Source organism: Typopeltis vanoorti, chromosome 8, assembly GCF_054136105.1.
Source record: "Typopeltis vanoorti isolate ZY-2024b chromosome 8, IOZ_Tvanoo_1.0, whole genome shotgun sequence".
Taxonomy (NCBI): domain Eukaryota; kingdom Metazoa; phylum Arthropoda; class Arachnida; order Uropygi; family Thelyphonidae; genus Typopeltis; species Typopeltis vanoorti.
Window position 1 is genome coordinate 119,462,390 of NC_143556.1, and position 14,873 is coordinate 119,477,262.

The following is a 14,873-nucleotide window of genomic DNA, read 5'->3' on the forward strand; positions in this document are numbered from 1 at the left end:
CCATACAAATGGATGACTAACAGATTCCTTCACAAGTCTGGAATAAAAGTTCTTTTTAATATATAGGAATGGTTGAAAGATACCAATCAATTGCATGATTGGTATTAAAAGTATGGTTGGCCAAACCAGATCTGTCTTTTCTTTTGTGGTCAACATTTGCAGTGGCACATGGATTTGAGGTCAGAAAGAACATGTTGTTGCAGATGTTGACCAACCATATTTTTAATGCCAACCATGCAGTTGATACAATATACTGTTATACTGTAGTCAAATATAATATACTTTATAATGCAGCAAAGAAACTTTCTATAACTATCTCTGCATCTGGAGTATTTAAAAATATGGTAATATGCCATTTTGCTATTTGTATGTAGAATATATATGACTTCATTGATTCAAGCTTGGCATCTTTTGGGTACCAAGTCTTGAGTCTAGTTCCCATCAATGAGACTTCAATAAATTTAAAAACTAGTCTGGGTTTAATTAATTAATATGAAGTCAACAAGTCTTTACCTACAAGTAGACTAGTCATGAAAATCGTATTGCAAACTGTTTATGCTTGGGTAAAGGATTAAACAAGAATATAATTTTTTGTAAAGTATACTATACTTTTTAAAGCATCAATAAAACTTTTTACAACTATTTCTGAATTTTTGTGCTTTGTAGATGTGTTTATGTATGTTTGTTACATAAGATCCATATACAGGTAACCTTCGTATAACGCGGTTTCAATCTAAATTGCAATAACCCTTGTTCAATACGATACTTATACAACACTGTTTTAATATAATACAGTCTGCAAACTGCAGTAGCACTTTATCTTACCATATATTTTTCACTGCATGACTTAAAAATCAAATTTTATCTTTCTTTAAATTTGTGTCTACCCGTATCGCGCATGTAGTTATAGGTAGCGCAGCAAATTTATATTAAGGGAAATACTCTTTAGCACGCATGCACTTTTTTTTTGGTGTTGCATCAATTGTTTACGATGTAAACCATATAAAGTGTTTATTATTGAAATTTGTCTTCGAAAACAAAGATTTTTCTTCCTGAAAATCTCATTTCTGACTTAGCTGAGTTACATCAATTGTTTACGATGTAAACCATATAAAGTGTTTATTATTGAAATTTGTCTTCGAAAACGAAGATTTTTCTTCCAGGAAAGCTCATTTCTGAGCTTAAAAATAAATAAATTTATTTTTATAGTAATGGCCACTAAAACTTCAACAAAAAAGGAAACAACCAACATTAAAAAGAAAATTTATTTCTCTCGAAGAAAAAATTAAAATCTTGGATCGGTTGGAAAATGTCGAAAAACCAGGAGTTGTTGCAAGGACTTCAAATTTAAATGAATCAACAGTTCGAACAATCAAACAAAATTAACATAAAATCTGAGAAAGTGTTATTGCTGGGTTAACAGTAAATGCAACATGAGCGAGTATTGCACAAGTAAGCTGCTTGTGTACCTGATATTCTAATGATAAAAATGGAGAAATCTGTAATGATATGGATAGAAGATTGCACTCAAAAGAAAATTCCTTTGGAAGGAAATCTAAAAGCTCTCAAAGTTTATAAACATTTAAAAGAACTTGATTAAGATTCTTCTGAAGAAATCTCGACCATGGATTTTATGCCAGTAAGGGTTGGTTTGAAAACTTTAAAAAGCAGTTTTCTTTGCATAATCTTAAAATCCAGGGAGAATCAGCATCACCAACGTAGAAGCTGCCTGGAAATATCCAGGAGAACTTTTAAAATCATTGAAGAAGCTGGTTATAGTGCAGACCTGGTGTTCAATGCAAATGAATCCGGGTTATATTGGGAAAAAAATGCCAAAACGCACCTATATTTCGAAAAATGAAAGATCAGCTCCTGGATTCAAAGTTTCCAAAGATACATATCTATAATTACTTTACTGTTTTGTAGTAATGCATCAGGTGATTGCATGACAAAACCAATGTTTATTAACCAATCCTCAAATCTTCCTGCTATGACAAGTCCACCCTACCTGTTTATTGCAGGCCAGCAAAAAGGCATGGGTTACAGCTAGCATGTTTGAAAATTGGTTTTTCAAGTGTTTTGTACCCGATACAGAAAGTTACACAAAGAAAAAGAATATTGACTTCAAAATTCTACTAATTTTAGATAATGCACCAGGCCACCAAACAAATTTAAGCCATCTAAATATTAAAATAACGTTTTTGCCACCTAATACTATTTCACTTATTCAACTACTTGACCAAGGAATAATATCAACATTTAAGTCATATTATATTCATTGAACATTCCAATTAATTTTGGAAAAAATGGAATCTAATCCAAACATGGCATTGCCTCAAGCATGGAAAGAGTTTTCAATATTGAATTGCGTGAAAATTATTTCTCTGTCCATTAAGGAATTACAACCCTCTACACTGAATGCTTGCTGGAAAAAAATATGGCCTGAAGCTGTTCTGGAACAAAATTTTGTACCTCCATTGGATGTCGAGCTAAGTTGCACACATTTTTGGTGGAGAGGGCTTTTGCGATATGGTTGAAAATGAAAATGGGGAACAGATTTAAATGAGGAGGAACTGGTACAATTAATAAATGACTTTGAAGCAAATGATGGGGAAAGTTCTGCTGAAGATTCTAATTATGATAAATCTGTTAAAGAATTCAGTTTAAAGAAATTAGCAGAAGGAGTGGATTTGCCAAGAAAGGAAGTTATTTTATGGATAATGATCCCTCGATGGAGGTCTCCGGAAAATTCACGAGACAATTCAATATTTGTTTTGCTCCATATTATGAACTTAATAAAAAAATTGCAGCATATAGTGGTAAGCAAGATCTTATTACTGACTTCTTGATAACTAAACCAGCCAAAGTATGCAATGAAAATTATAGAAATGATGTCCAAGAGATTTCAAGTGATGACGAGGTCCTTTCACTCATTATTTTTTCAAAAATATTATTTTTGAAGACATTGATGACGATTAAAATATGCATTTTGTTTTGCCTAAGCATTTATGCATTACGTGCAATGAAGTTTATGCACAATTTGTGATTTTTATAATTTTATATAATGTATTTGTTACCTGAATTAAATAAAAATATATTTTTGTTGGTTATGTCATTGTTTATATAATTAAAAAGGGGAAAAAAAAATTTGGAACATAACCCTACTTTTTCTATATGATCTGAATCTCACATAACCCGATTTATATAATGTGGCATTTCTATGAAACTTAAGATCCGTTATATGAAAGTTATCTGTATTATATTTGCATGTGATAAATTATTAAGAGTATTATAACTCATTATTTGGAGATTTGTGACTTTTTTCACCTCTGTTTGTAGCCCTCCAGAACTACAGTTTTATAGCAGCACTGCATCTGTCTTTGTACAGATACCAGCCTTGATTTTAATGATCAACATTCAACAGTTTTTAAATGCACTGGATAAAAAAATGACATTAGTACTTATTTTAAATGGTGTTTCATTTCACTGCCAGAGTATTACAGAATATACTTTATTAGGCTACATTTCACCTGTTACCCATAGGTAGGCATTGATAATTATTTTCTGTGTAGCAAAATGACATTTATAATGTTTGCATGCATAAGTATATTATTATTTCTTGTGTGTATGATATTCTTCATTTCTTCAGACACTTTTTCACAGTATCCTTGTAATAAATGAGAATCAGTAGATCAGTCAGAATTTGTCACAAGTGCTTTTTTCATATTGAATTTTATGCGCTGTTGTGTTATAGGTCTGATGATCTGTAACACAGTAGTGCTATGTGTTGGCAAGTGGTTAAAGAAAAGAAATCTGTTAACAAGCTTCTTGAAAAGGTGCAATTGTATTATTCTCTTGTGAAAACAATATCTTTAAGACTGTTCCCAAGAGCAAAGATAGATGAAATGAAGGAAGATGATGAGAGGTTGGCTTGCCATGTTTGAAGTTGAACTGTGTACAGATGATGAACAATGACTGCTCATATTCATACATGATTAGAGGAAAATGGAGCAATGGTGGTGGCGAATTTGGTGATGCAGTTCCTATGAAATGATCCATAAAAGAGGCATGATGCAGAAACAGGTGTATACCATGAGAAAGTGACTGGAGGGAGTCTGTGAGAGAGGAGGGGGCTATCACCTATCAGGCAGATTGGTTCTTTTCTGTTATATAGCCAAGAATTCTTAGGGGGGGTTTTGGCTATACCATCCCAAATGAGAACAGTATTCTGAGGTTGGTCAGATTTGGAATTTATTAAGTGTCAGGAGTTGAGCAGGAGAGAAGTAGTGTTTTTAACAAAAAAAATGCAAAGTTTTGGAGGCCAAGGAAGCACTGGTTGCAATATGTTAACGGCATATGAAAGCCAGATCAAGAAGGGAAGACTGGTTTTTATGAGGGTGGAAAAGTTCTTGGCCTAACAATGTAAAAATGTATTTATAATTTCAAAATTATATTTATTTCCCTGTAGTGGTTCTCAGTAAGATCTGCAAAATACCCCTCTACAACTGCAATCACCTCTTGATTCGAAGAAAACCGCTGACCAGCGAGGAAGAGTTTTAGTTTGCCGAAGAGGTAGAAGTCAGAGGGAGCCATATCAGGAGAATAGGGTTCCAACAATTCATAGTGCAGATCCCTTCATTTTCCTATTGCCAAAACACCTTTGTGGGCAGGTGCATTGTCCCGATGACAGATGATTTTTTTTTCTTCTGCAAACAGGGTCTTTTCTCACGAATGTTTTCATCTAGTTCTGGTTAAAAGATCAGAATAATATTTCCTGGTTATTGTTTTACCCTTTTCAAGATAATTAATGAACAAAATGCCATTAGCATCCCAAACCACTGATTCCATGACCTTTCCTGCAGATGGAACTGACTTTGTCTTCTTTGGCACTGAACTGCTGGCTTCCACTGTTTTGACTGCTGTTTGGATTCTGGTGTGTAATAGTGAATCCAATGGGGGGGGGTGCGAAAGCACAGAAAATATGAAAAAAAAAAGAATATGGCAGCATATAGTGATTTCATGATCAAAGTGATATGAAAATGAAGAAAATAAAAGTATTGTTTATAGAGGTATTAGTGTACTACGAATTTAAAAATTTCAAACTTTGACAAGTGCTCCATGGTATTAAGAAGAATGAAGATATTAGAAATGCACATGGTAAGTATCAAGAAAAGTTGAGTATGTGGGGGTAAGGTGAAAATCACAAAAAAGATGGGGGAAAAAAGAATAAGGTGGTCTTCAAAGTTTGAGAAGTAGAAGTTGGTGAGGTGATATGGTAGAAATACAGATTGGTAAGAGAATGCTGCAGTATAGATAAATTTAAATTTTGCAGCTCATAGTAGATGGGATTCTTCAAGTGATTTGTCCTTGAAGCTGAGTAAGGTGTAGTAAGGAACATATAAGGCCCAGGCTCTTCTCATATCATGTGGTAAGCAAATGAAAGAGGCTATCAGTGGATATAAGTGAATGTTTTATGTTTTCATGTACAGGTAATTGGCACTTTACACTGGTCATTGCATCATCAGCAAAGTGCTTGCTCCACTGAGTCTGAATTCCTAGATGTGTCCATGCATTAATAATAATGTTGCATATTTATGGTTAATAAGTTGGCATGTGCCCTTATAGAATACAGAGAAAAAAATAAAGCTAAAAAGAAATAAACACATAGCTAAAATGTATGAAAATAATTTGGAAAGAACATTCTACTACATAGACGAGAAATGATGGTCAAAATGAAGTGATGGTTGCAAAACAGTCAGGAGGCTGCTAAAGCTTGGAAATGGAGGAAGTACTGAAAAGGGAATCAAGTGATAACAGTGAGACAAGAACAAAAGAGAGGGATATTCTTGGATAGCTGGTGTAAATTATTTTGAAAAATTATCGAATGAAATGAGCTGTGACAGAAAAGTGGAGTCAGGTGCTCGATATGCAACTATTATCATAATACCAGTGCTCTCAATTGCATCTGTTATTCTTGAATTTCACTAAAAAATGAATTTATGTATTATACTGATTATTGTCTTTGGGAGTGATCTTGATCTTCCTCTGTTTTTTTTTTTTTTTTCATTGAATTTGATTCTAGCATCAATCACCTGTTTTGGTAATCTTTCCTCTTCCATGTTTAAGTGAATGTATTAAAGCTTTAACACATCCTGAATAATACCAATGTCATGTTTCTCATGTATTTCATTTTTAACATGATTCTGCTATTGGTGCCATCTGTTCACTGCCTGATTTTTCTCAGTACTCATATCTCTAGTCTTCAATCTTTAATTAACCATTTTATTTCTAATTCAATAAGTCCCATATGTTAAAATTGTTTTGAATGCTCTCCTTGTCTTGTATATAAGGCACAAGATTTTAGGAAGGGTTTTGACTTATTTCTCTCTTTTGATTTTTGTTTTCCATACATTTTATTTTTCCATACGTTTATTCATTTCACTCCCAAAAATGCTTACGTTGCTTATATTTCCTTACTTAATTTACCATCTTCCCTAAAAATTGTGCCTAAATACTCGAAATGTCTTACTTCTTCTTTAGGCCCCTCCATGTGGGGTGCCTGTTCGTGGTGGAGGGGACCTCCCAGTGATGGTACTGGCCCTTTTCATTCTTCCTCTTTTTCTTTACTTTTCTTCCTGCATTCTTTGCTCTACTTCTCACGAGTCTTTTTCACTATCCTTTTTCCAGACCACCATCACTGGGATCCAACGCCCTGCCGCCGTGTTTGCCGTCCGGTGCGACCCGTGGACATCCGAAAAGGGGAATCCTGGTAGTCTTGCACTCCTTTGGCCTCTGCTTCGGCAAGATGGGTGCTACTGGATGGCCCAGCCAGGATTAATCGGCTAGTGGGCTTGCCTACAAGGGTCAACGGTGTTGCAGTAAGTCTCTCACCTCATGGTCCGGGATCGGGATCCTAGATCTGCTGCAGTGCCGGTATAGCATCCAGGGTAGCCCTGTCGTTCCACTCCAGCGCATTGTTTGCTTGCCGGGTGGTGGGCGTCCATGTGTGGCTCCGTGGTGGGTGGGGAGCTCTGGCGTCGAATTAAAAATTCCTTAAATATGAATTCTTCATCCTCAAATGTTTCAGGGACCCTAACAAAGTCCCAACCAAGTACTGATAATATAGACACAGCATATGGAAACAGAAGTAAGAAACAAAAGATATCGGATACAAAAATGTACAAAACTTTTTAGTCGTTCATGCAAAGGTGATAAACCAGTTGGGGAAATGTCACCCTTCTTTATCCAAAAAGGTTTAGAAGGACTGGCAGGATCTCCCAAAACTGTCAAGAAATTGCGTTCTGGTGATATCCTCGAGGAAATAATGTTCAAACAACATTTCGAGAAACTACTGAGAGCAACGACAATGGGTGGAATACAGATTGCAATAACACCTCACAGAACACTTCAATTCCAGTAGAGGAGATATCAGAATGGGATCTCCTTGAGGTTCCTGATGAGATATGCTCAGAGCTTAAAGATCAAGGAGTGACGGATGTGAGGCGCATCCTGATACGCAGGGATGGTCACCTGGTCTCAACCAAGAACATCATCCTTACTTTTGATAAACCTAGGCCTCCGACATCTGTCAAAGCAGGGTATCTCAGCTGTCCTGTTAGAATGTACATCCCTAACCTGCTGAGATGCTTTAAATGTCAAAGATATGGACATGCCCAAACTGCCTGTCATGGTTCTACTACCTGTGCTCGATGCGGTAGTAAAGAACATGAAAATAAATCTTGCTGTGAAAAAAAAGCCAAATGTCTCAACTGTCAGGGAGATCATCCAGCATACTCTCGTGCATATCAGAAATGGAAAGATGAAAAAGAGATATAAAAATAAAAACAGAACAAAACATAACATATCATGATGCAAAAAGAAAGCTAGCCACCATTACACCTGTTCTATGATCCTCTTATGCTGAAAAAGTAACAATTAAAAAAGTGCCAACAGCAACTCAAATATATATGTTTATTCCACCATTTGATAATTTCACCATATCTGAACTTTACGATCGTCAGTGCTTCTCTATTGAGCGCATTAATCACAAGACCTATGGCCTTACTCCAGAGACAGCTTCAAAAATGGTCCCATTCAATGAAAAAAACTCATCTATCAAAAAATCATGGTGGAGACTTCACTCAAAGATAAACCACCTGACACTCGCACAGAAAAAATGGATACCTCGATACCCACTGAATGCAAACTAAGCATATCAACTGACCCTAACACATTTGATGTTTTGAACACTCTACCAGAGGATGAGATGGACACTGGCCATCCATACTTCCTTAAAACACTGGATAAATATAAATCTGACAAAGGTAAGCCCTCAACCTCTCGAAAACTTGGGGGCCATAGGTTTTGTTGAGGGGACGGTGAAATAATGAAAACTAATTTAAAATCTTTTAAGACTAAGTAGATTTTTGTTATCTTAAAAGAAACGTATTTAATTTTTATTATTTATTATTTCTTTTTTGTTATTTTTTTTATATTTTAATGGAAAAAATCACACATTGGTGCAGGTTCACAAATTTTGCTTCCTCTGTATTTCGGCGCTTAATGAATATTAGTAAATATGCTTATTCATATAAGTTTAATTTCAAAGCAGAAATCTAAGAATTGCAGTTTCAAATATTTCACCTGATATTGGTGTAGTAGTATTGAAACACATCGATCACATTAAATTGTTATTAAACTTCTTTTATGTTTTTAATTCTTTCTTTATTACTAATCGTTTTACGTTTCATGTGCTTGTACTGCAAATGTACAATAACAATATATCTATCTATATAAAAATATGAGATAATGTGCCATGAGTATGTAAGATGCTAAAAATGTAATATTTGCATTTGATTTTTCCAATATTCGCTGTGTATGTTTTGCATTGAATATAAATACAATAAATATTCTAATAATATATGTCTATATTATGATTTTTTTTTGAGGGGGGGGTGAAATATTTTAATTTTTTCAAATGGGACTTGACATCCAGAAGTTCGGGAAGCACTGCTATAGTGGACTCAAGAAGCTTAAAGAGGCAGTCAAGGGGGGAAAAAAAGTGTGTTGAAAGATTCTACCAAGGAAATCACATTTTCTGAGAATGAAAATAATGTAAAAATGCAAAGAAATGTGTAAAAGCATGTAAAGGAAATATCAAAAATGTTCTTGAGGCTATTTGAAAAGCTTAGATATTATTATACAGGCACCTCCGTGGAGTCTGAAGACTCATTGCGAGAGACCCAATCTATCATACCTTTCCTTGAACCCATTAACAAGTAATGACCTGGCGACCCACTCCACTCATTGAAAACTCTCCAATCAAAAAATCTAGTCCTCATACCCCTATTAACCACACCTTGATTCAACTTTAGTGGTGACCCCTTGTTCTGGTCTCTCTGGCTAAGTGCTGAAACAATTTCCCTGCATCAATCCTATAAAACCCTTCAAGCAACCATTATATCAAAAGGAAGGAGTACTGTAAAAAAGATAACAGAGATGATAAAGGTCACATGAAAACCGAAGACAAAGATATTCTAGATATCTGTAGCTATTACTTCAAAAGATTCCCGAATGAAATGACAGAGCAGGTAGAAATTAGTCAAGAGAAATGCAATCAGTAGTACTTATTAATACTTGAGATAGAGTCCTTGACTCTTTTTTTTGGAGGGGGGGGTTCAAATAATAATAAAAGCCATCAAATAACTGAAGCGTGGATAGGCAGCTAGAGATGTATTTAACCAGAAATGCTCAAATATGGAGACGTAAAAGTTATGACTATAATGCATAATTCAGTATAGTCACTAACTTACTATCCATCTGTATTTAAAAAAAAAAAGTAAATAAATAAAACTGAATGTGAGAATTATAGAGGAATTTTCTTACTGAGTGTATTCGAGGTAAAATTTATGCAAGCATACTTGAGAGGCTAAGAAAAATTGTGGTTGGGAAACTTAGCAAAGATCAAGCTGGCTTCTGGCCAAATAGAGGTTGACCAGATCTGATTTTCACTTTAAGACAAATGGTTGGGGAATCATCATGATCCTGGATGAACCTCCACTGAATCCAACTGGCATCCTTTGAATGTTGTTTTCAGTTTCAGGAACAAAAAAGAAGTCTGTTGGTGCAAAATATTGATGTTCTTTGAGCACTTTGAATTTGGATGGGAGAAATTGTTTCATGGTTAGTGCAACATGTGCAGGTGCATTGTCATGTAGCAACAGCCAGCTGTTTGTTTGTTTAGTACTGGTTCTCCTACCTCTACCTTGTCTTATACTTTGATTCAGATGTTGTATGACACCAAGATACTACTGACTATTAACTGTTTGTCCTTCCAAAACAAATTCATGAACAATTCCATGATTGCCAAAGAAAAATCAGTATTGTTTTGATTCAAGACTACTACATTTGGATCTTTTGCTGTCTTGAAGATGCTAGCAATCGCCATGCTCTGCTGTGCCATTGTTTCCTAGTCATATTGGAAACAGCACAATTTATTACTAGTAACAATTCCCTCTAAAGTATCATAATTTTTGACTCAAGGCTAAGAACTCTGTCTTGCTCAAATAACATTTACTTGAGAACTAACAAAGCTATCACAACACACATATCCCCATTGGAAAGAGCACACTTTAGCAGTTAAAAAAAAAAATAATAATAACAAAAATTTCATTATTTAATGTACTCACCATCATAAACATGTTTGTCTGTGGATCTAAAATGCCTGTTAGTGTCTGATGTTTATTTCACCAGTCTTTGGCATTTCTCTCTGTCCATTGCCAGGTAACTGAATTCCAGCAAACTCTTTCTACACCACTCTCTCATATCATCTACCTGCTCTCACTTTGGCCAACCTCTTCTGTTTATACTGTTGATTTCATCAAACATCAAATCTTGATGTTTGGTGAAATTGAACACCTTATCCATTCTGCAGATTGTGTCCAGAAAAGTTTTGTTTTCTTTGAATTATTTTCTGCATTAGATTCTCTTAGCACTTTATTTTACTATACAGTTCATTTATTACCTTTTTCATCCATCCAATTCGTAGAATCTTTCTACGAATACTTTATTTTGAAAGTCAATATTTGTCTCAAAGAGTCTTTGACCATCAATCTTGTCTCACAACCATAGAGAACTATTTTGAATATGCATGTTTCCAGCAGTCTCAACTTTATGGGAAGTCTCACTGATTGTTTACTTTTGTTATTTGAGATCTTATCTCTTCTTTACCATCTAAATCTGGGACCACCAAACTTTATGGTCAGAGATCCCATAAGTAAAAATTCAGTAATAACAAAGACCTCCAAGAGCAGTATGCTTCAAGATAATATATTTTATAAACAATTTTTTTTAGAAAATATATCTAATTGTGATTTCCTACACATTAAAAAATTAATGAACACTACCACATTACACTTACCACATGTCTAATGTGAAGGATGAGGTTGATCTGCTTTTAGAAGAGAGGAAATATTTGGTTCTTGATTTGTTAGTTGTAATCTTTTATTTTTGAAGGTTTCATATCATCCTTCCTAAACTTTTTCTCACATAAAAGACGCATTGGTTTTGTTTCATTGCTAGAGGAAGGCACACAAACCCAAATATTTAAATATTTTACTGAATATTGATGACACTCCTTTTTTGTGTCAGACATGATGATCATTACAGGTTTTCTGTAAAAAATTATTTCAACACAACACAGTAAAAGGAAACCAAGTATGACCATTTTGAATGAAAATGTGCTTGGACACCAATTAAAGCATTTTATTTATGTTTCCATGGGCACACAATTGATGTGCTGCCAGGTGCATGAGGATAAGCCACTTTGCTGACTGACCAAGTTAACTTGTTTTGTATACTAATTTTAGATTTCTAGAATTATCTTTGTGAGGAAATATTTTCTTTAAAGACCCCTAAAATAATCTTATCCCTCTCAAACTTGCCCTAAGATACTCAGACTACCACATTACACTTACCACATGTCTAATGTGAAGGATGAGGTTGATCTGCTTTTAGAAGAAAGGAAATATTTGGTTCTTGATTTGTTAGTTGTAATCTCACATAAAAGACACATTGGTTTTGTTTCATTACTGGAGGAAGGCACACAAACCTAAATATTTAAATATTTTACTGAATATTGATGACACTCCTTTTTTTGTGTCAGACATGATCATTACAGGTTTTCTCTAAGAAATTATTTCAACACAACACAGTAAAAGGAAACCAAGTATGACCATTTGAATGAAAATGTGCTTGGACACCAATTAAAGCATTTTATTTATGTTTGATGTGCTGCCAGGTGCATGAGGATAAGCCACTTTGCTGACTGACCAAGTTAACTTGTTTTGTATACTAATTTTAGATTTATCTTTGTGAGGAAATATTTTCTTTAAAGACCCCTAAAATAATCTTATCCCTCTCAAACTTGCCCTAAGATACTCAGACTACCACATTACACTTACCACATGTCTAATGTGAAGGATGAGGTTGATCTGCTTTTAGAAGAAAGGAAATATTTGGTTCTTGATTTGTTAGTTGTAATCTCACATAAAAGACACATTGGTTTTGTTTCATTACTGGAGGAAGGCACACAAACCTAAATATTTAAATATTTTACTGAATATTGATGACACTCCTTTTTTTGTGTCAGACATGATCATTACAGGTTTTCTCTAAGAAATTATTTCAACACAACACAGTAAAAGGAAACCAAGTATGACCATTTGAATGAAAATGTGCTTGGACACCAATTAAAGCATTTTATTTATGTTTGATGTGCTGCCAGGTGCATGAGGATAAGCCACTTTGCTGACTGACCAAGTTAACTTGTTTTGTATACTAATTTTAGATTTCTAGAATTATCTTTGTGAGGAAATATTTTCTTTAAAGACCCCTAAAATAATCTTATCCCTCTCAAACTTGCCCTAAGATACTCAGACTACCACATTACACTTACCACATGTCTAATGTGAAGGATGAGGTTGATCTGCTTTTAGAAGAAAGGAAATATTTGGTTCTTGATTTGTTAGTTGTAATCTCACATAAAAGACACATTGGTTTTGTTTCATTACTGGAGGAAGGCACACAAACCTAAATATTTAAATATTTTACTGAATATTGATGACACTCCTTTTTTTGTGTCAGACATGATCATTACAGGTTTTCTCTAAGAAATTATTTCAACACAACACAGTAAAAGGAAACCAAGTATGACCATTTGAATGAAAATGTGCTTGGACACCAATTAAAGCATTTTATTTATGTTTGATGTGCTGCCAGGTGCATGAGGATAAGCCACTTTGCTGACTGACCAAGTTAACTTGTTTTGTATACTAATTTTAGATTTCTAGAATTATCTTTGTGAGGAAATATTTTCTTTAAAGACCCCTAAAATAATCTTATCCCTCTCAAACTTGCCCTAAGATACTCAGACTACCACATTACACTTACCACATGTCTAATGTGAAGGATGAGGTTGATCTGCTTTTAGAAGAAAGGAAATATTTGGTTCTTGATTTGTTAGTTGTAATCTCACATAAAAGACACATTGGTTTTGTTTCATTACTGGAGGAAGGCACACAAACCTAAATATTTAAATATTTTACTGAATATTGATGACACTCCTTTTTTTGTGTCAGACATGATCATTACAGGTTTTCTCTAAGAAATTATTTCAACACAACACAGTAAAAGGAAACCAAGTATGACCATTTGAATGAAAATGTGCTTGGACACCAATTAAAGCATTTTATTTATGTTTGATGTGCTGCCAGGTGCATGAGGATAAGCCACTTTGCTGACTGACCAAGTTAACTTGTTTTGTATACTAATTTTAGATTTATCTTTGTGAGGAAATATTTTCTTTAAAGACCCCTAAAATAATCTTATCCCTCTCAAACTTGCCCTAAGATACTCAGACTACCACATTACACTTACCACATGTCTAATGTGAAGGATGAGGTTGATCTGCTTTTAGAAGAAAGGAAATATTTGGTTCTTGATTTGTTAGTTGTAATCTCACATAAAAGACACATTGGTTTTGTTTCATTACTGGAGGAAGGCACACAAACCTAAATATTTAAATATTTTACTGAATATTGATGACACTCCTTTTTTTGTGTCAGACATGATCATTACAGGTTTTCTCTAAGAAATTATTTCAACACAACACAGTAAAAGGAAACCAAGTATGACCATTTGAATGAAAATGTGCTTGGACACCAATTAAAGCATTTTATTTATGTTTGATGTGCTGCCAGGTGCATGAGGATAAGCCACTTTGCTGACTGACCAAGTTAACTTGTTTTGTATACTAATTTTAGATTTCTAGAATTATCTTTGTGAGGAAATATTTTCTTTAAAGACCTCTAAAATAATCTTATCTCTCTCAAACTTGCCCAAAGATACTCAGGGATTGATTCTGACCACTTTGGGAATCCCTGCTACTAAATTGTGCACAATGTTGCTTCCTAGGTATGTGAAGATCATAACATCTTCAAGCACTTGTCCGTTGACCTTTACTTGCTTTCTCATCCTCTTCTTTCCAGATATAATTTTTTTTTGTTTTATTTTTATATCGGTGTTAATTATCAGCTAATTTTTCTTCATCATTTGCAGATGACAGTCATTACTGTCATCTGCAAATCGCATATTCCTTATTTTCGTGCCTTGATTTGAAATTCACCTTATATTATCCTTTGTAACATTCCTTGTTCTTTCTAAAAGCATAATAAAGATGCTTGGGGATAGGTCTCCTTATCTCTCATGCCACCTTTTGTCTGCGACCATCTTCCTATTTCTCCACAGTTTCTCTCAACAGCCTCTGTATTGACATTAATGTTCTGCAATAGACATATCAGTTTCCTGTCCACTCC

The 14,873-nt window shown here is 34.4% G+C and overlaps 1 protein-coding gene across 2 annotated transcripts in view; it reads left to right on the forward strand.

The window, feature by feature from the left end:
- Positions 1-14,873, forward strand: part of LOC150104316 (solute carrier family 35 member E2B-like) — a 317,311-nt gene that overhangs the window by 285,003 nt on the left and 17,435 nt on the right. Inside the window, exon 6 of one of the 2 annotated variants that reach the window (XM_090396915.1) lies at positions 3,340-3,543. The exons of the other annotated variant lie outside the window; for it this stretch is intronic. Coding sequence (XP_090253041.1) covers positions 3,340-3,543 — 204 coding nt within the window. The remainder of the gene's footprint in view (positions 1-3,339; positions 3,544-14,873) is intronic. 2 annotated transcript variants of the gene reach the window in all.